The following is a 22,440-nucleotide window of genomic DNA, read 5'->3' on the forward strand; positions in this document are numbered from 1 at the left end:
CTCATCCCATTGCAGACTACTTCGTACAACATACAAAACCAGCAGTTTCACTGCGCTCTAATGAAGGACGCAGCAACATGGGACCATTTAGTGTATGGGCATCATGAAACAGATCACCCTCTCACCTCCCAGAGCACTACAGAAATGGGAAAGAAACTCCTTTGAGATCTTCTACCGGAGAGGAAAGCCCCCAAAACTGGTGCCTGCAGTAGCAGGACTGCCAGGGCATGGTTCTAATAAGGGATGAGGCCATGGGGTAACACCACCCCTGCCCAGGGCAGTACCTGTACCAGACACTCATGGGACAGCACTGCTGCACAGAAGCCACTTCTTGCCTATAGACATACACTGCAGTGGCAGAGGGGAAAGCAATCCTCAGAGCAGATGTGATTCACACTGACCCTGGATGGTTGTTCTTTACCTCAGCCTGCGCTGGACTATGTCAAGGTCACACACACTTTAGTGTGTCACACACCTAATCAGGCTTTGCAGGGATTAAGCTGAGCCAGAGCAGAGGAATCGCCTCGGCCAGAAGAACGCTGCCGTATGAAAGCAACACCAACATATAATTGAAATAATTTATTTACCACTAGAGCACCACAAAAACAGACATACAATGTGTTAAAATACAGAGTAATCGATCACCAAAGTACAACACAGCTGTCCTTTAAGTTCCTTTTTTTTTTTTTTTCTTTAAACCATGCCAACCATACAATTGTATTGATGCTAAACACAGAAAAATGCTGTCCTACCTCACCCAGCTAAGTGCTAAGATTTTCCCCTCAGCCCCAGTCAACCCCTTGGATCTGATCTTTCAACGTGCTCAGCATTTCCCACCAGTTCTCAGGGACTTTGCAGGGACAGTGGCAATTACCTCGCTGCGGTAAGACCATACAATTGTATTGATGCTAAACACAGAAAAATGCTGTCCTACCTCACCCAGCTAAGTGCTAAGATTTTCCCCTCAGCCCCAGTCAACCCCTTGGATCTGATCTTTCAACGTGCTCAGCATTTCCCACCAGTTCTCAGGGACTTTGCAGGGACAGTGGCAATTACCTCGCTGCGGTAAGGCCTCTGGCACAAAGTCCTTGAGTTGTTGCAGACCCATCTAAACATCATTTGAGGGGTACTTACATCAGACCTGAGCAGTGCTTAGGACTCGTATTACCCCAATCTGAAGAGGGGAATTTCACCCATTAATTCTGCACATTGTAGGATCAGGCCTAACATCCTTGGTAATTAAAGGGAAATAGATGCCTAATAATAATAATAATAAAAAAAAATAATTGTAGGAGATTTATAGTAGAGTATTTCAAATACTATCAGTGCATTTTGAGGAAAAAAAAGAGTAAAAAAAAAAGTATCCACTCTTGGAGTAATGACTTAGAGAAATAAGGTTTTATACTTAAATTTAGAGAAAAAAACTCCAACCCCAAACTGAAATTTTCAGCTGCGTCCAGCGCATAGTGAGTATAGTTGGACAACTTTGCTATCTCCTATTCCACTTTTTCAAAGCTTCAAAACCGGCTTCAAAACCGTGGCAGAGAATTGCAAAAATGTTTTTAATGGTTTTGAGATGCATTCCCGTGGCAGAGAATTGCAAAAATGTTTTTAATGTAGGAGATTTATAGTAGAGTATTTCAAATACTATCAGTGCATTTTGAGGAAAAAAAAGAGTAAAAAAAAAAGTATCCACTCTTGGAGTAATGACTTAGAGAAATAAGGTTTTATACTTAAATTTAGAGAAAAAAACTCCAACCCCAAACTGAAATTTTCAGCTGCGTCCAGCGCATAGTGAGTATAGTTGGACAACTTTGCTATCTCCTATTCCACTTTTTCAAAGCTTCAAAACTGGTTTTGAGATGCATTCCCGTGGCAGAGAATTGCAAAAATGTTTTTAAGGTTTTTCAAATGTGTTCATCCTTGTCTTCTTTCCTGTCCAACAAAAATACAGTTCTCATACTGAACCTGATAAAACTAATTTTGCTGCCGTATACAACAAAATCCAGAGTATTTACTACCCTGAGGAGTTTCACTGAGTTCAGTGCATCTTCTCACTGGAGTTAAGTCTGGCTCAAGCAAGTGTTAGCAGGACAGATTTTTCACTTGTTCATCTCAACTCACTAAATAAATCAGAAGTCTAACATACCTCCTCCTCTGCGCTGAGTCAACGGGTGGGATTAGATCATCTGTGGGGCTACGTTTCCAGCTAGGCAATAAGCACAGGCTCTACCGAGGTCCCGAGGAGCTGCGGTACTTCAGCTTTGCATCAGTGTTCTGCTGCAGCCAAAGGAATTGCACTTCTGAAAACTGGAGCTGACAACATCGAGCTCGGGAGCATCCTCTCAACACCGCTCGGGTCAATGACAGAAAATGTCCTTCTCGTCCAAGTAGTATGTTTCTAACACAGTTTTCCAGCTTTGCTGTACGAAACCATTCATCATGTGAAATGAACTGAATGCGACGCCTTCGTGAACTTTTTGCTCACTTGGGTTGGGGCTTTTTTTAAATTAAAGAGTATGATGTGGATTTATATTTTTAACCCCTCCACAAAATTTAAACGTGTGTAACCGCAATAAAATCCTAGGAACCCCGTGTTCCTTTTTTCCTTTTTTTTTTTTTTAAAAAAAAAAGAAGCGTTAACGTGAACTCAGTTGCAAAAAAAACCACAATTGGCAAAGTCAAAAATCAAGGGTCTGATCCTGCTCATCTTTACACACACACACCCACAGCCTAAAGGGGCTAAAGACCTCTGTTACCTGCAGCGGGAGCAGGCTCGGTCCCCAATTAGTCCCATGGACTAATTGCTGAGGCACGGCCTCTGACTACAAACTCACCCCGCTCGCGCCCCACTCAGGGCATTCCACAGAAGCCACTTCCCACCAGCCTTCTGCACAGTGGTGAATGTCATTCTCTGCAAGGGTTTGCCTCATCTCAGCCAGGCTGGGACACCTCTTCTTGCACCGCCTCCTCGCTCCCTGCCCATCTATTCGAATCTCTCTAGCCAAAAGGAAATACAAGGGTCTAGGAACCCGAACCGCGTGGCGATTGAAGCGTTACAAAGGGGGACAACCGAGGAGGAAGGGGAGGAGGCGGGGAGGGATCGCTCTAATCCATCCTTTTTATAAAACAGAAAAAAACAAATGGAGTCAGGTAGCTTATGTCATAATGATGAACAATATACAAAGCACATGTATAGCAATTATTATAAAACATGTATTTGTAGTGCAAGTCAAAATATAGGGACTCTACTCATACTGGCCAGCTAGAGGGAAACACATGATTCTGAGTGATCAAAAAGAGCCCCAAATTCAAATTCAAACTCATGAGAGCTGACGGTATTACAGAGTACAAAAATATGGTGAAAATTTACACATTACACATAAAGTACTTAATTTTTTAATAGTTTACAAATAGAGATCTACAGATATGTTTCCAATTAAGCTGGCTTTTACTACCCACCTATTGTAATACTCTAGGTATGGTTACATATACCAAAAGAACAAAAAAATCCCATAGCATAGCTATACAGCAACATATTAAGGTCTGAACATTAGACCAGTACATGTTAAATATTTCACTGGTTTACTAAACTGACATTTTAAATCATTTACAGTAAAAAAAAAAATCTTATAGACTTGCCTTTGAGACTGAAACAGTGTCCTTTATTAGTAAATTATTCAGTATTTAAAACAAGGGTTTGAGTCCTTACAAGAAGCCTCTCTTGGCAACTGGCATGAAAAATAAGGTATTTTAAAGGCAGAGTTTTTCAATAATGTAATATCTGATTTCTATTTTAATTGAGCTAAACTAACAATTACTTTTCTGATTCTTTTGAGCTTGTCTTCCTTTAGACTTTATATGTATTTCTGGCAGCTTATTTGGTCTCCACTTTGTCCACATTGGCTGGTTTTCTTTTTTCCAATGGCGATATGGAAATGTTCATTTGATAGTTTTTACACACAAATAAATAACGCACTGTTAACTCTACAGCTAAGAGGAATGGGTAGGATGCCTATTGCTTAACAATAGAGAGATCAAGTAAGGCACGGGACAGATACAGCAACTCCACTTCATGGGATTTTCCTGTTTTTTTCCTTTCACATAGTAACACTAACAAATTTCTTCCAGTGTTTATTTTTTAAAAGGTTTTTTTTTTTCTTTAACTTTGCTTCTTGTCTATCTCACACTATGTGTAGGTGAAATGTAGGATAAAGGCCTTCAATGTTTTGCTTCAGATGCCAGTTTAAAAAACAAAACAAAACAAACTTTCAAACAGTTCAGACTAGTACCGCTTTTTTTTCTTCTTTTTTTTTTTCTTTTAACACTGATGAACCTGGGGTTTCATTTTTCTTTCTTTCCTTCTCGCTCTCTCTTTCTGTTTTTTTCTTCCTTGGTTTTTTTTTTGGTGTTTTTTTTTTTTTTTAATACACACACGTCATGCTGTTTCAGGGGTATCCTTTAGCTGCACTTGCAAGACTTTACGATCATGTTGGACAGCTGTTCAATTTTGGGTGTTTTGCCAATGTAGTAGAGGATGGTAAGGGGTTCCAAATCCTGGGACACACAGCATGGAGAGGCAGAAGCTTCTGGATTTATTGTGTTATACAAGCTGAGTACCTAGAAGGAGAAAGGAAAAAAAAGAGAGATTAAGAGTTACCTCTGCCTTCCTGCCACTACAGAGCAAATTCCTGTCTGCACCGCTTCCTCCCACAGTGCCTGAGAGAAAGCCCCCTGGAAGTATTACGAAGATTTCTGGATTTCAATATCTTTTATGCTTCTCCAGTTCAATCTGGTGTCAGAATCTGCCTGAGTTTCCTGAGGTTTTACCTGTAGAGTCTTAAACCCCAAAACAGGTACATGCCTGGAGCCTGCCTTGAAAGTGCAGCCCTTTGAATCAACATGCACACTGTAATGATATGGAAAGAAGACACTTAAAAGTTTGGATCTGAGTCTTCAGATTGCCATTTGCTGTTACAGGAATGTGGCTTTACAAGTACACTGAAGGAAGAAGAGAGGTCTTCAGAGCATAAGCACTCCTTTGCTCTTCCTCTCTGGCTATCTTGTACTAAGTCCCTTAATGACGCCCTGCAAGCACCAGGAGTAGAGCTGCAGTTACTCTGCTGAGAACCAGCTGGGGTGAAGTCAGCAGTGCTGCTGCTTTATGTCATGCTGGATGCATATATATGGTTCTCTGCAAGGAAGAACCATTAATGTGTTAGCCAAATACCAAGTGACCTTTTTCCTAGAACTTCAACACAACATTTACAGCTTAGAGAGACAGAAGACCTGTTCAGGACAGCAACACTAACTACTTTATTAAGCAACTTCTGACTCCTTGGGCAACTATCCAAACCACATATTTGTGACCATGACAGTTATTCTTCCTCTTTCCTTTAAAAACAAGTGCTGCTCCAAACTGTGTACGCTACAACTCCACACCAGCAAGGAAACATACTTACCTTATTTATACCTCTGCCTGCTGACATTGCTAATAGTGCAATGCCACAGCCAGTGACAGCTACAAAGCATATCTGTACCTGAGTCTGTTAGTTCAGGAAGAACACGCCATTGTGGCTCTACAGACCAAAGGCAAAGCAAGCTGCCCCTTGGACATGAAGAGTTCTCCCTACTGGCTCATGTTGAATTGATATTTTAAGGGAAGCTTGACAAAGGAGAGACATTCTTAGTATGGACCTGAGGGTGAAATTCTTACTTTATGACAACTGCGATGCAAATGTCAGCCTCCTTGCGTTTACTGTCTAGACATCTTTATTGATAGCTGAGAGAAATAAGCACTTCACAGTGGAACTGTGAAATGCTTATTTTATATCTTAGCTTTATATATCTTTTATATCTTTACCTATATCTTACTACTGATCCTAAGGCAGTTGGCTAAAGTAGCACATCTAATTCCTGAAACAAGAAGTCTCATCTCAGATGACTATTGGTTCTTTGGCATCCCAGACACACGGTTCCTCCTTCACATATGAATTTTCAAAGTACGAGAATGAATACACCTTTTGCAGTAAAAGAAATGCATCTATCAGTACGCTTTCAGGAAATTCAATAGTAGCATATCAGTAACAATGAAAAATGGCAGGTCATAAAAGTAGGTGATAATCAGGTGGTAAGACTCAGCCCTTTTGTTACTCTGAAAGTGCCTCCCTCAGTGCCCCTGCTGACTGAACTCATTGTGCCATCCTCCACTCATGCCCTGTAATGAAAGATCCCTTCCCGGGCAGGCTCCCAAAGCCACACCAAGCTCATACTCACAAAAAGCATTTAATCCATCCATATATCATATTGATGAACACATTAAAAAAACATAATCTCTGGGCCAGCCAATGCATTCCTACTGCTTCAACACTAGTGTGAGTGCAAGTCCCTCTATTGGGCCACAGTTCATCATCCTTAGTTATTGAGATAATGAATACACACTTTGGTCACTGGTGCTGCTGTAAGTCCTAGAAACATATTTCACCCTGCAGTTATAACACAGAAGCTGAAAATTAGCAAAATCATTACTTACTCTGCTGTGTTGAGTATCTGAGCTCCATAAATATGGGCAGGCTCCTGCACAGAAATTAGCATGATATCCTTTAGGCTCATGAATCCATTTCCAGCCAAGATCCCTCTTGAAGTCAATATAAAGTGGACGCAGACAGCAATTATCTTGCACGTTCCTGGGAAACAAAACACAGACAAATACACCGGTCATAACAAAGACCACACAGGGAATAAAAAAAATCCAGTTGCTTGCTCCCCTAATGATGCTTTACAGGCAGGTAAGTCTGAGTCCCAAAAATTCACAATCAAATCACATCAATAGTAGCTTATATTGTAACTGAAATCAGATGCTTAGACATGGCAGGACTTGCTTATACAGACAAAGCTAATGGTTTCCCTGGAGGACTAGTAAGTATTTTTCTCCAGGTCCTACCAAGTGGCCTCTTTGAGTAGGTGAGCGCAATGGAGGTGATAATTTGGCTGCAATGGACTGATGGGTCTGGGAATAGCCCCAGATGGAACTCAACTTCTGCTTTCTAAGGCCACAACCTTCCTCATCTGCCACTGTCTCTGTGGGACTGCAGACTGCTGGGCAGAGACCTGCAGCACACAGACCCCATGGGTCTGCAAATGAGGGTCTGTGCTCTGTATAAATGCCAACTGTAAAGAAACATGATAAGCAACTGCGTTACACCTCACAGGCTGGTAGTACCATGTAAGTATACTGAATATGGATGCATAGTTACCTAAAACAATAGGCAGCATCTAGAGCACGCTTCTTCCGCCGACTGGGCTGTTGCGACTCAAGTCTGTAGGAGGGTAATAACATTAGCAGAAGATGTGGGGTCTTCCCACTGTATTTTTTCCTATTGGACTTTAAAGCTTTCACATCACCACTGGAATATGTGTAGTCATCAATACCTTCAAAAAATACATTTTGGTAATAAACATTGTGTTGTTTTTTCTTCACAAATTAAATAAACCATCTCTTTAAAAAAAAATTCTCTCAGAAACTGGGAAATGATGGCGTCATCTGAGCATGTTTACTGGGGAAGTGGGGACAAATTTCAACCCAAGATCCCTAAGATATTCACAGTTCTCATGTTATCTATTGTATCCAGCCCTCCCACACCCACAGCCATTTAATGGAATTTCAGTACATTTACCAGAACTGTTGAAATGAGTAACAGAAAAGATTACTTCAGTCACTGGATCTGCGTTACTTAGTTTCAAGTGCCCCAAGCACTGATGCTTTTGTCACTTCACTTAGGGCAGTATTCCCATCTTTTAACAGCTTGTAAAACCTTGTAACACCATTAAAGCTGCTCTGGACACTTCACCTGCATTTCCCACTGCTTACTTCCATCCCATTAGTTTTCTCTATCAACCACATTTACCTCTTTCTAATGCTTGTACATTCTCTGTCTACCATTGCCACTTTATTTAAATCTGCTAATTTTTACCATAAAGTCAGTTATTCTAGCCTCTTCTTTTGTATGGGCATGGCAAGGACATTGATCAAAATATTTCTTCTTGAACTGAAAATCAATGACCTCACATTTTGTATTTTCTCTTGAAACACTAACTGCATTACTAGCTTCTTATCATAGCAATAGCACAGGCAAAAGACTCAAGGTATTAACCTTTCCTAGGAGTTCAAACGGCTCATGTTATGCCTGTTGCTAAGGCCCTTTTGAAAATTAACCTCCTGAACCAGATAATACTATCTAAAGAGAAAAAGATAAACTTTTCTTTTCTTAACATTTGCAATTACAGCAACCGAATATGATACCAACAATTTTTTAAATACACACGACGGCTTTAATCATATGTACAGTACATGTATCTCCTTAGAGGAAAAAATTCCAACGGAGTGAAACAATGGTTAGAGAAATTAATAGTTAACAAGGAATATAGCTAAATCCCTGGAAAACAAATGAACCAGATCATGATATGCTTTAATAAATGAGAAATGTATAAACCAAATTTGGGTTGGTTCTAATATAGCCATAGTTTTATACATACTGGTGAATGATAACTATAGCACAGTCAATTAAATAACGTTTCCGTTTTTGAAACTGAAAATTGAATGGCTTAAAAACACAGAGCAGCTTACGTGACCTTGATATATTTACTCTGTATCACCTTGTCTGCTGTCCATAGTAAGCACAGATATCCATAACCTTAACTACACACTGTGATTTATTTTTTAATGCCCACTCGATCCAATCTTTAAGTTTTTACCAAGGTAACTGACAGCATAAAAAATACTTTGTGTGACTAATATACAAATATGTTACAATAATACTATGTGCCAACGTAGATTATATAGAGATAATCGATGTTAACTAATGTAGTTCTGTTGACTTCACCTGAGAATCAGATTTCCACTGCTGGAAGTAGAAGCACATGGACAAGCACACCACTGCTGTTTCTTCAAGCCACAACGTGCTGACAGTAAAACACTGTAGACAATCATACAAGCCTGGCACTGATTGTTCAGATCTTCCCAAAGTGGCTGATGCCATTGCTCTGAGTAATTTAGAATATTACTGATATGACCATAAGGAAAAAAAAAGGTAGCTGGAGATATTTAGTGTGCCTGAAGAGCTGCAAGTATGTGTTCACGTACTTACAAACACTGGGACCCTCTATATTCATAAGGACAAAGGAAGGTGCTTCTGGAAACAAAGCAGCCAACTGTTGCCTTACCTATACTTTGGAAATTTGCCACAAGTATTGTTTAAATAACATAAAAATGCACCATGCTCACACACATATCTACCGCAAGCATCTTACGTGCGAGCCAAACATCACCTTAATTCAACTTTCCAGCAGTAGCCTCCTCTACTAAGCCTGAACCCTTACAGTGCTAGGATGGACAGCAGTCAAAGGGTTTATTTTGAAAATATTCAGCAAATTTTCTCATGACTGTGCATCAATGGATGGACTACTGTACAACAGTCCTCCCTACGTCCAAAACTGTATGTATATCCAATGTGCACGCTGCAAACTGTAACACAGCCACTTAAGGACACTGAAGCTGCATGCATGGTATGAGAAGGCTTACTCATACCATCTGGTTTCAGAATAGTTCAGATGATGTAGTTTTAGCCTTCTGCCTTCAATACCACTTCCTACCAGCTGAGAATCAAGATTCTCAAATGAGAGATTTTTCAGTCAGCTGAATGCCATTTAGAGAGGCAGTAACGGCTCTTTGTTTCCCTCCTCAATTAGTAAATACCACAACATTTTAAAACATTTCTTTTCTTTCGTTACCTGCAAATCTTGCTTCAAGCTCCTCACTTTTATTTGGGATGATATAATTATTGGAAGGCACGAAGGTGCAGCACGGACAATGTAAGCTTATCTTAAATCCAAGGTTCCTGTCTGCAAAACACAAAAGTAAGTGGAATTGGTTTTCACACAAGGAATGACCCTGAAATACTGCTGAGTTAACGGAGGAGCAGTTGGGGCAGGAGTGAAGGCAAAGAGCACTTCTTGTCACCTCTGTGATGGAGCCACTCATGTACAGCCTCAGTGACATCAAAAGACAACCATTCTCCTTCAGCTCTTGTTTTAACTACTTTGCTGTCAATGTAGCGCTGTCCTGGTGATGATAATTCTTTAGATTTTAGAACCTGCGAGAAACAACAAATATGATTGCCTACAGGTTAACATTTACCTGGTTTTTATTAAATAGACCACCAACATTATAAAATAGCAGAAAAAAAATCATTACAGCTCAAACCTCTATGCAGCAGATGTACACTGAGGCACGGTTTCAGAAAGAATTTTCTTAAAGTTTGTGGGGAGAGAAAGGTGATATAAAATGCCCTAATGAAATCAGCTCATGCTCCCAAGAAAAGCACGTCATCACATATTCCTTCCGAAGAGAAATCACACAGAAAGACTGCCCTGAAAACTTGTTCTGCAACACAAGTGGTCAAAAGATCATAGTAACTGGAACACCAACAGAGGCTATTTTACCTTCTTCAGTAATACTTGCAGTGGTCAGAGCATAATATCAGATGCTAAAGTAAAGCTTGTACAATGTAGTCTGTCCAGTGAAGATATTATAATGCTCACCCAAACCCAATCTGTACGATATCGCCTTATTTATGCTTCTAGCCTTTCCTCTGACTTCAGGTACTACTCATACATTAAACAGAAAAAAAGTTATTATCCACACAGGCAACCTGGGGGCATGCAGAGACAGCCTGGTGTGAATCGTGGCCACACACAGATTTGTGCAACAGGCAATGCTGCTTCCACCCGGGCTTTGATGCCAGCTGTATTTGCATTGTGTATTTGTGTCAAAAGTTTTCAGCAAAGCTTGCTACTGAGCATGCAATAAAAAAATACCTGTACAAAACAACCCCACCCCCTCAAAGATACAGCACTGCATGCCTAGAATTTCAAGTGCCCACAGTCTTCCTCCAATCTAAACAATTCAGCAATTGGTTTCCCACATACAAGCAGAGTCTGCAATTATTTACCCTAAACTCTAGGATGAAAACAACCGGACTTTTGGCTGCTAACAGGTTTCTGGTTTCCTGGTTATTACTATGTTGATAGTTTTGCGATGCAGGAAGCTGGAATGCCATGTAGCATGAAGTCAACTCCAATCAAGATACCACAAGATAACATCACTTTGTAACTTTTGGCATGGCAGCTGTGCGACTTCATACATTGTTTGGTGTTCCTCCTCTCTTAACCATCCAAGTCCATCTCCAAATGAATAGCTGACAATGTCTCATTGTTTCCTTCTATTTTCTCAGCCCAGACCGACCTGACATCTAGCAAACGCTGCTGGAATAAAACAATGGTGAAACTGTGTAATACGTGTAAAAAAAATATTTCAAAATAGGTGTGAAATTATGTCATCATGATAAAATTAGGCTTTTCAAAATTAAACAGAAAAGCAGGCTTAAAAAGGCCAGATTCTGTCCAACATGTAGAGTCTCTCTCTTTATTTCAAGGGAGTGCTGGACCTCCCAAAGGCCAACAGTGCAGCTCCCACAATAACATTTTTCTTATGAGAACAGCAGCATGACAAGCTCTTTGCCTTCTTTCTGATCAACACATTTAGCAAAAAGACATGAGAAGATGTTGGTCCAAGTCCAGCAAATTACTAAGTGCCCCTAGTAGGCGATGCTGAGTTTCCCAGTAGAAACCGAGGGCACTCAAACACTGAACATTGGGACTCCTTTTTATGAGGCAACCTTCAAACAAAGTGTTTGAACAACTGTTTACAGAGAGTCTGGCAGCAGCAAGGGGACTACCATTGCTCAGAAGTGCCAGAGGGATGAGAGAATCAGTAATCAATGCTGGGAAAGTCCCAGAGAAGTACAAATATAACTTTGTCTTCCCTTTGGTCTTTATCAGGTCAACTCAAGTGTTTCTGAGGATGTAATGCAGCTGTCATTCTGCAAAGTTGTGTTGGGGCGGGGGGGTGTGTGTGAGGCAAATGGGACACAAGAACTTGGCTCATGTCTCTTCCTTTCTGCATAGTCATATCTTTCCAAAGACTCCAGAGACTGCATACCTCAGTTTTGGCAGTGCTCTAAGGAGCTAAAAGTAAGTAATGTGCCAAAAGCAATCTCCTGATGTTAACTATAATTGGTCTTAAGTATGTTCTGAAGACTCAGCTGTGCCTTGGTATCCAAAACGAAATGTCTTTAACCCGATCCCATTGATACCAAAAGACAAAGTCAGGGGCTCACAGCGTGTACCTGGCATGAAAGGCATTTGTAAAAGACATCATCGCTGCATGTATCCAATGCTACAAAGAGGATCCATCCTCAACCATTAACTGAATGATAAGAAAAGTGTCTGCAGGTTTCAAAACTGCAGGGTACTGTGGGACAGGGAGGACAGCGTAGATTAGAAGAGCTAGATATGATCCATACTATGGTAGCTATATCTGAAAGTAAGGCACCTCTCCATGTTTGTGTTGCACATTCAGGAAGAAAATTAAGAAGAATGAGCTAAAAAGTCACAAACTAAGTAAGGCATAGTTTCCGCAATTGACATCATGGGTTAAACATGATGACTAGCAGCTCTCAAGCAAAAGGCTGTTATGTGTGATGGGTACCATACCTAGTGAAATTAGCACATTTGCTTCAACCTCCTTCTCCTAGGCTAAGTATCTTTACAGTGTTAAGGTGATGTATGATTTTAACAACGTAATGGCTTGTAAGCCAGAATGAGCTTCTAGCTCCACCATTTCCATTTTTCCTTCTTTTTCTGTTACATCATTGCAAGTGTGGAAAGTTAATGGATGATAAAATCCTAGGCTGGATCTTCAGAGCCTATTTACCTCCACAAAATAACCTGATGAAGGAGTCTTCGCTTCTTTTCCTGTCCTGCATTCTACGTTTCCATGCACACTGAAGCAATGGCACTCTACATGGTGGCAAATGAAGTGGCCTCTTGCAGACATTCTTCAAATGAGTCATCCAGAAATTATTACACGAGATAAGCATTTTAGGTTTTATCTGCCATTTTCCCCCTTGGGCTTGCTTCTTTGTACTTTGCACTACGTTTCTGGTCTTACCTTCCCCATCAGCAACACATCTGTTTCTTCCAATACACCCTCAAGCCTGTATTTCCACTGAAAAACTTCTCTTTCAGTATTTCCAATGTTTTCTTTCTACTAGATCAACTAGTTTTGTTGCAAAAAAGAAGAAAAACCTTTTCTGTGCCTTGCAGCTTTTGTGCTTGAAACCTTGTCTACTTCGTCCAACTATACTGATTGGTCGTAGAAGAGATATTACCTTTACCTATAAACATTGCCTTTCCTTGCCTGTAAACACTGCCTCACCTTTATGCTTAGCCCATTGCAACCACATCAAACACTGTTATCAGAGATGTTGCTGCACAACTTACATCTGCAGGAGCTAAATGAAGGCCTGAAAAGTAGGCCTTTGTGCAAAAGAGCTTTCAGAGAACTAAAAATATTAACAGAAGACAAGGGGGGGAAAAAGCCGTAAGGGAGAAGGAAGACTAAGTAAAACGTTCCCTTTAATCCTTTCTCATTTCCTTCTGGCACCTTGTGCAAACACTCCCTCTTAGGGAGGCAGAAAGAGTTTGGTATGATTGTGGGACACGACGTGGATGGCTAGGGCTTTTGAGGTGGGGGAGAGTACCTTGCATCACCACCTCCATGTAGAGATGATAGATCCAATCACTTGCACGAGCAGGAGACAGAGTAAACATCTGCATGCACAAGCAGCTGACGATGCAGAACAAATGCACGCATGCAGGTGTGAGCATGCACGCCTTCACACACGTGTGAGTGAGAGCACAAAATCAACAAACTCAAAAAGCAGGCTGTGCAAAATCTCTGCAGCTTCTGAACACGGGGATGTCCTTCCAGGTACAGCTGTTTATTTGGTCTTGCTTTCAACAGAGTGATAATGCAACACTGCCTTTTCTAACAAAGGATAACACCAAGAATGTATGCAGATGATCACATTAGGTAGGGGTGAGCTGAATAGGTAGAAGTGTTACCAAAAGGTTATCCAGCAAACTTCTAGCCCAGAGTAATTGCAGAGTAATTTTCATTCAGTAGCAATGCTCTAAATTCTAAGAACAGTTTGGTTTTGCCTGCCCTCTTTCTGTACAAGATTCCTCCCTTTCACAGGAAATCACACAGCCAAAACGCTTATTAATCTCCTCTTGACAAAGTATCTTGTACACTTAAGCCCTGCCTTCCAGCTATCTTTTTCTGTGGGAACTGCTAACCTTCCCCTCATCATTTTTTTTTTTTCCTATCCTGACCCCCTCTTAAAACAACCTGGGGAAAAAATTATCTTCCAAATAGCTGTGAAGGTTCTCTAGGTAACACATACCTGCAGCTACTGCCAGCAGATCACGGCAAAACAAACACGTGAATACATGAACAATGCAGTTAATGGCAGGGAAAGGCTCATGAAGCAGCCAGACAGCTGCAAACAAAGCACTGCTCTTGCTTGTACAGCTACATATGTTTAGGAAGCCCACTTGGGGATCTTGGTGATGACAGCACTCACATGCCACCCTCATTAGGCCTGCCAGATTTCTGGTATTTTATAAATCCTGCTGAAATCTGCTCTTCATTGGTTCTGCGAAGGCGTTCTGCTCAGTCTTCAGGGGGAGACCCTCTGCTCTGCTGGCAGGGATTTGTCTGTGTGCCTCCTTGTCCATTACAGGAGGCTGGACCACGATGCTATCCTGGAAGCATACCCCAAATCACAACAACCAGGGCATTTAGCGGTGAAAAGCTTTTTTTTTGCCACACACTGGTTTCAGAAGAATGACAAGCGAGCTTCCAGAAAATACTGATCTCTAAATTACTTCTGCCACCTACTATGCTTATTTTTCAGATCAACTGGAGAGAATTAACTAATATATTTATTTAAAATTTAAGTATCAAGTAGCTGAAATCTTCATTACAATACTGGAGGATGAAACTATGTTTATTTATATGCAAACATGTTTATACTCTCTAGTAACTGTCACATGGTTCTGAGTATAAAAATAAGGACAAGAATTGTCCCAGTCTGTACTTTATAAACTGTAAAGTACACTGAGAACACTATATAATTCATGATAACAAACAAAGAATGTTTGCAAAATTAGCAGAAACATGGCTTCTTTAAAAAATGGGGCATACCAGAGGCTGATATATGCAGAGCAGCAGCATTCGGCATCGGTATAATTCTACTGGTTCAAACACAAAACCAAAAAAACCTCCAAACCCCAAGACTCTGTTAATAGAAATGCAATTATTTTGCTCAAATTTTCCTTCGCCTACTCCCCTTCTCATATATATAGCCAGCTAAGGCAGGGGATAACTGAATCAACACATTAGTGTATGTATTCTAGACAATAATCACCGAGAGCAGACATCAGAACATGACTCCATGACTCATTACACACATAAAAGGAAAAAAAAAATGACAGCAAGACACACTGGTTCTTTCAAATAACTGCAGCTCCAGAACAGCAACTTTCTGAGTTTATTTCAGATTTGATGGTCTGGCCAATAATTACTTCTAGTCTCCTATAATTACCACAGTTAGATGCAGAAGAATAGGAAAATTACAATTACGTATAATTTACAGTGCAATAGATTTGGCTAATAAATTCATCACCTCCCCAGAAAGCAAACAAACAAACAAAAAAAAACAAACAAAAAACTGAATGTGGTTCAGCAGTGATGATACACAGGGTGATGCATCGATGACATACATCTCCTGCAGCCAAAAAAACCCTAGGCACACATCAAAGGCCAAGCTTTAGGAACAACAAGGGCTTTTTATAGCTGGTTTTGAGAATTACAGTAACCAACTGTTAGGAAATATTTTTGGCAACTTAAAGTTTCTTAAAACAAGCTGATGAACTTCCAAAATATAATAATAAGATCATATGGCCACTTAAAAATATCTACCCTGTCTGCTGCATAGTCCTGGAACTTGGGACGGTCACTGCTGTCAGTCAGTGCGGGTTCTGCAATCACTGAATAGCAGTAAATATGGCATTATCTTGTAAAAACCTGCTATTAATCTGTTTTTCCTCTCCATTCATTCTGGACTGTCTGATCTCCTCCCTCCAGATGCTGTTGGCTCCCTGATAACTTCCTTCCTTCCCTTCTCTTCTCTGTCATTTCAGACTACTGTGATGTTCTTGTGTATTACAACATCTTGGCAGGCTCACTAATCTTTCTCCTACTTATCAGTTATTATCCATGGTTTCCATTGGAACTTCAAGGGCATTTTAAAATAATGGAAATAACCTGACATGTACTTGTAAGCTCAAAGTAAATAAGCCCAAACAATGAGATCCAGTGGTAAATGATGTGTTAATGCTGGTTAACATCACAAGAGAGATAAGTTCAGCTATGCACAACATCATGGCTGAAAACTGCTGTTTAGGATAACCTCTTCTGAACTAGAAGAAACATGTATGGGATTCCACACTAACCCTCTGCAGTGGAATAACCAGATTTCCAGGTCTGCATACGCAGCTGCTTGTGGCTTCCAAACTCTTACCTACTATTCACCCTAATGAAAGATTCACTTGCTGCCTAGTTCTACATTTCAAAGGTCTCAGACAGCTCTCAGGCACTTCCATCCAGCCTTTTCTAAAACTTAAAGTTAAAAAAATGACCACGCTAATTCTCATTCCTTTCTCACTCCCTGTTGGAGTTCGAGGTCTTTGATCCTATCTTGGACACAAGGATAAGCAAACCCTTCATTCCGTTGCAAACCTCTCCAGCTTCTTACTAATTATATGTAGAAACATATGTTGTAAAGTGCAAACCCTCCATATAGTACCTTTTGCCAGATAATTGGGAATCTACTGGCTATCAAAATCTTAGCTGCTTCTTATCGCCACTAGTGCAAAAGACTGACTGTGTATTTTTTCAAAAATTCTTGGTGCAAATTTTCAAGCTCTTCCTGTAACCACAAAAGAGTAATTCAGATTCTGCCTTCAGTGCTATGGAGTTGAAAGGACTTTACAGCCCCCCTGCTTATCAATGGAAGTCTTTCCACTGCTCGCAAAGGTCTCCAGATCAGACTCAAACTGAAGGCAGAATCTTTAGAGACTATTATACGAGATGCAGAGTTCCTGCCAAAATACAAAGGTACGGAGTACTTGCCAGAGTTTTAAAAAAAACCACAGTGCTCTGATCCATCTACGTAGAACTTGCCAGACACGTTCTTCATGCAAACTTGCAAATAAAAAGAACATATTGCACACATAACCCAACCCCTTTTATATCTTTATGGGCTACAACTGCAGGAGGATTCTCTTACAGTGTTGGCTGCTACTTGCTGAAAGGTAAAAGAAGGAAAAGTGTGAGGAGGGTAAAGAGATGAGCAGCTAAAGCAGGTCAAAAAGGGAGGGGAAGTCAAGTATGCCACGGAATCGCTGTGACTGACTCATTGCTTCACCCTGTGGTGAGGGAATGAGCTCTGGGAATGGAATGGATCCTGAGAAGGGATTTCCTCTCCGTTTGTTCCCCAAGCAGGGCCTTCCTCCTGCCACTGAAGATACATGTGCAGTGTAAGTTGGGATACAGCCCTGAGGCCATTCAGTCTGATTTATGCTTAAGCAGCAGGAAGACTCTGCATTGTATAAGCAATAAACAAGAACGGAGGGTCTGGGGTCCTTCTCCTGGAAGATTCTGAAATATTGAGTGCAATTTCCTGCTGTTTAGGAGATTTTAAGATAGCTCCAAAGAAAGATTTTATATAAAATGAAGCAAAACAAAAAAAAAATCCTATAAACTTATCTAGCATTTAGCTTTAACTTGCCAGAGGCACATTAAGTTTTATTAAAGTATCAAAAAAGAGGAGCCAAAGTCAACAAAAACAGAGTGGGTTCTCCTGTCTTCTAGCCAAATCCCCTAGATCCTGTAGGGTGTTCATCTCCCCTTTAAGCACAGGTCTCCCAAGTCCTTCCTCTTCCTCAGTCCTGTCCCTAACATCTATGTTCAGATGCATTTTACTGCAACATTTTGGCATGCAACTTTCTTTGCCATATGAATATCTGGACTTTCTGCTTTTTCTAAGATTTTGTCATCTTCTTCAAGTCATTCCTCTTTCTTCCCTTCCTCTTTTCTGCACTGTTTTCCGTAAGTCACAATTCTCCTTGTGGTTTTCTCTTCCCACCACCTACAGTCTTCCACCCAAACCACTCCTCTTCCTATAGGCTTTTCTCCACCAAGGCTTCGCATTGTTTCCTACACCTCCCCAAAAGAGCAATATTACCTTCCCCCCTCCAAAGGGCTCCCTAGCCCAACCTGGGGATGTCTCCCCTGGACAACCTGATGTTCCTCAGCCCAGCCTCAGCCTACCACGCCGCAGTGCTTGGTTAAAACTTGCTTCTGTCTCAGCGTAACGTGGGCTTGGCTACTCCACCAGACTGCAGCCCAAAGACCAGGATCCCAAACCTAGCAGCTGGTTTCTGACCCACGTCCTGCATTCCTACGCTCCCGATAATGTACATGCACCACAAATGGCAATAAATCTATCAGCTCAGTGCTACACATTTCTATGCAAGGCAGTGTCGAGCTGGGAGCACACGCTGGCTCGTGCCAATAGCTAATGGGGATATTATAAGCTTCTTCAAGTCGCCTTCAGGAACTGCTTTGTTCCTGGCAAGAGGTGGCTGCATCCAAGATAAATCGCAGGGAATATGACACAGCGATAATACTTCCCCTCATCCACGCTCACAGATTATTTGCCAAAGGTACTCTATACATGGTCTCCAGTGTACCAACTCTTTTTTGTAAGGGATACAGTATTTAACAAAAAAAAAAAAAAGAGAATTCTAAAACAAGGAGAAAGCAGCAATTTGACTGATACATACTGCAAATTAACTTCCTCTGGTCCAGAGTTGTTGCTGAGGGGGCTAGGGAAGGAGGGGGAGGTTGGTAAGAGTAGAAAGTTATTAACTCCACACTTTATACTGATTTCAGCACTTCAAAGACCACTGTACGTTTGCCATTTAACATAATCTTATAACCTTTCAGATCGCAAGAGTCTGGTTTCAGGATGGCAATACGTAAGTTGTGAGATCCAAATATACTACTTTAGATGTGGGTGACAGCAACGGCAGTCAATTAAAATCAAATGCCCCAGGTGATATCTGTAATACAGACATCCTGTGCCAGCTCACAGCCACAAATCCTGCTTCCTGGCATTTTTTTCTGTGGCATTAGAGATGGCACTTTTTGGCAAAAAAGAAGAAGAAGGCCCTTCTGCTCCCGATTATACGGAGATCTGTCTGGAGTAGCTCTGCTGCAGTCAGTGTAAATTTAGTCAGATTTGCACTGCGGAGATTTGGCCCAAATCTATAGTAGCTCACTCAAAACGTATTCCCTAACTGAAAAACAAGACAAAACATTGTCCGAATTGAAAGTATTTGAACAACCGACTGTGGTTTAAATTTAAATCTGACTCATAATCGGGTAATACGTTCCACAGCATCTTCCTCCTCATACCTCCAAGCAGGAAAAGAGGCCCTTAAAGAAATGGGGATTACCGTTGTCTGGAGGGCAGACAGTTCTTCCTAGACCCTCAGCAAGCTCCACGAGAGCCCTCGGCATGGACCAGGCCCTCCTGACATGGAAAGACCAAAGGTCTGCTCCTGCTTACTACAAACTTTTCATTGCAATCCGATGTTCCCCCCAAGCTTTAACCTGGTGCTGCACTCTGAAACATCCCGTGGTACATCCCCCACATCCGCAGCCTCTCAGGTACCACGGCAGCCTCGGATAACGACGACAATAAAATCCAGCACTTCGGCTGCTTTTTTCATGATGCTTTATGATGTGTTAACAAAACATGGCACTGCTTCCATAGGAAGTAATTATTACTTGTTATTGTTTGACCGTCTGTACATAATAAAAATACCTTAAAACCAATACCACAATGCTCTCTGAATACTGGCTTTTCACCCTGCGAGGGTTTCTACTCGTCCAGCTTTGTGGTGGTGCCTATTTATCTTTCGGAATGTTTATTCATAAAAGACAAGCTTTCTTTTTTTGAAGGGTGCGGGGACTTTATTCATAAATACAGAAGCACCTTAATAAAAGAAAGATGTGATAAAGCCTTCAAAACAGGCAAGAAAACTGATGAACAAAGACATTCTCATAACAACTGCGCTTTATCTGATCAAATTCCAATAAAGCCTGCATTTGGCATAAATCTTTAAAAACATAGCGAGGGCCACTGGAGGATGCTAAAACTTGTTTATTTAATACTATTCCTCCTCCCTCTCCCAAAAGTACTTTATCCTCTTAATATTTTCTGAAGTCTCAGTGCACGCTGAGAAGCGCATGGAGCGAATGCAGCACAGGGGAAGGCCAGGAGGAGAAGCGCAGGAGAGTGCTCACTGCATCATGGGTCACACCACTTCCTGCCTGCCTGCCTGCCTTCCTTCCTTCCTGCCTTCTTCCTTCCCTCCCTCCCTCTGGCTTCCCACCCTCCTGCACGCTGATGGCCAGCGGCACCACCAGCAGATTAACCCTCACTCCAGGGCAGGAGAAACAACAGAAGAGACAGTGCCTCTAAAGAATTTAATTCACGAAGAGGCAGAAGCTTTTATACTAACCTTATAAAAGAAACTTAATTCCTACTTCTATGAGTTTTATTATTTTCCATCCCGAGACTGCTCAGCATGTGCACTGTGCTTCCCATCTGCACAGGAACACACAGATGTCACTGACTAATCCTAAAATACCACAAGAAGCACTCTGGGTGAAAACAGACATTAAAGAAACTGTTTCTGCCCTCGGGGATTACCACTTGCCCACCGGCTTCGTGGCTGCATCCAGGGCACACGCATGAGAATTCATCTCCAGGACCTACTGCCTGGAGAAACCAGAGGGGCAGCAGACCTGGCAAAGAGATCTGCAATCACTCGCTCCCAGCACAAATCTCTGCTCCAACCCTGCCTCTGAGGTGGGAACAGGGACCTGCTGCCGTGCCGGGGGCCAGGAGCGAGGGGCCACGGTCCTGCCTGGCCACAGCAAGCAGCCCCAGACTGCCTTCCCAGAGTCAGTGCAAACGAGGGCTGCAGGAAAACACAAAGTCCTTTTCTGATGTGGTTTGGAAAAAGGAGCCAAGTACAGCCTGAGGAAAGCTTAGCCAAAAAGGTGCAGTCTTGCATTTCTTTTTTCATTTTAAGGGGGAGATCTGCAAGGTCAGAGGACCACATAAAGAAAGAATCAGGAGGAGAAAAAAAGTATTTATATTCTGCTTGATTATTTTTTCCATTTAGGCTGCACATCTGTCTCTTGCTGCTCCTAAAATAGTCCTTCAGAGTAATATTGTACCTCCCGTACCAGTGGTATATATACTACTACTAAACTGCCACTGGACTAAATCAGAGAGCTCTTGGAGAGCAGTTAGGAGACTTGCATGTGTTGTGGCCACTTTCCCAGTGAACAAGAAGAGAGCTCTGATTGTATCAAGAATACTTCTACCCCTCTCTTCCTGCTTGACCGAGGAAAGACGGGAACAACCCTTCCCTGAAACTGCAGGTATGAGAGGAATTTCAAAAACCTTCATCAAAAAGATCTTCCCAACAAAGCAAAACACTAGGCAACCCGAAACTTGGTAGGAGGAAAAAAACCCACCCTAATAATTAAACGCTGCTTATGCCTGATGAAAAACCACATTGTTCCTTCCGGGCACAACAGCCCTGGCAAGCACAGCACGTATCTCACAAGCCAGGAAGCAGTGCTTATGCGTGGAGGAGGAGCAGTGGCTGCACATGCCAATTCCATCAGCAATCTCCTCTGCAAGGCTTGCTCTCCACACGCGGCTTTTCATGCTGGAAGCAAAGATACCTGAGTAAGCCTGAAGTCCTTACAGAACGTATTTGCCTCTCTCACTTCCACAGAAATGAGCATCTTCCTCATTCTCCCTGTTTACCTCCTACGTTTGTAGCTTCCTTCACTGCTAGACACCCCTATCTGCACTATCAATCTGTCTTAGGGAGACCTGAAGCTCCTCTAGCATCACTGGGACCAATACCTCCTACCCACTCCTTCCTCACCTTCAGCTCCTTAGATTTTCTTCCTTATTTATATACTAAGTTTCAGGGTGCTTTCTGTAGCACCGTCCTACGATACATCATAAAATACCTCAAGTTGGAAGGGATCCCAAAGGATCATGCATCCCTCCTCTTCAATTTCTCCCTGCTTTTGCTTTTCTTGCTAAACACTGCATGCTAACCTCATGCCTTGCAATGGAGATTAGAGGCAGCAGTATTTAGGGACCCTGATGCTCCTGCAGCAGAGCTGCTGGCAAGGAACCCATGCAATTCAGACTGGCCATCTCTGTGATGGCCAGATATAATACCTCCATACAAGGGAGTGGGAAGAGCTGCATAAAAGATTGCAAGATCTAAATATGACCAAAGAGGGGG

General features: G+C 41.7%; 1 protein-coding gene and 1 long non-coding RNA gene across 2 annotated transcripts in view; both read right to left on the reverse strand.

The window, feature by feature from the left end:
* Nucleotides 1-564: 564 nt before the first annotated feature.
* Nucleotides 565-1,516, reverse strand: LOC106893296. The gene is made up of 2 exons (XR_001413039.1): nucleotides 1,057-1,516; nucleotides 565-874 (listed from the first exon to the last, which is right to left on the reverse strand). It is a non-coding gene; the product is annotated as an uncharacterized LOC106893296 (long non-coding RNA).
* A 1,867-nt stretch (nucleotides 1,517-3,383) lies between these two features.
* The window catches only part of TGFB2 (transforming growth factor beta 2), a 62,794-nt gene continuing 43,737 nt past the window's right edge, over nucleotides 3,384-22,440 (reverse strand). The window contains exons 3-7 of the mRNA XM_014951151.1: nucleotides 10,019-10,151; nucleotides 9,790-9,900; nucleotides 7,257-7,431; nucleotides 6,533-6,686; nucleotides 3,384-4,620 (exon numbers count right to left, since the gene is read on the reverse strand). Coding sequence (XP_014806637.1) covers nucleotides 4,462-4,620; nucleotides 6,533-6,686; nucleotides 7,257-7,431; nucleotides 9,790-9,900; nucleotides 10,019-10,151 — 732 coding nt within the window. The 3' untranslated portion in view covers nucleotides 3,384-4,461. The remainder of the gene's footprint in view (nucleotides 4,621-6,532; nucleotides 6,687-7,256; nucleotides 7,432-9,789; nucleotides 9,901-10,018; nucleotides 10,152-22,440) is intronic.

This window comes from Calidris pugnax, unplaced genomic scaffold, assembly GCF_001431845.1.
Source record: "Calidris pugnax isolate Ruff unplaced genomic scaffold, ASM143184v1 scaffold24, whole genome shotgun sequence".
Lineage (NCBI taxonomy): Eukaryota > Metazoa > Chordata > Aves > Charadriiformes > Scolopacidae > Calidris > Calidris pugnax.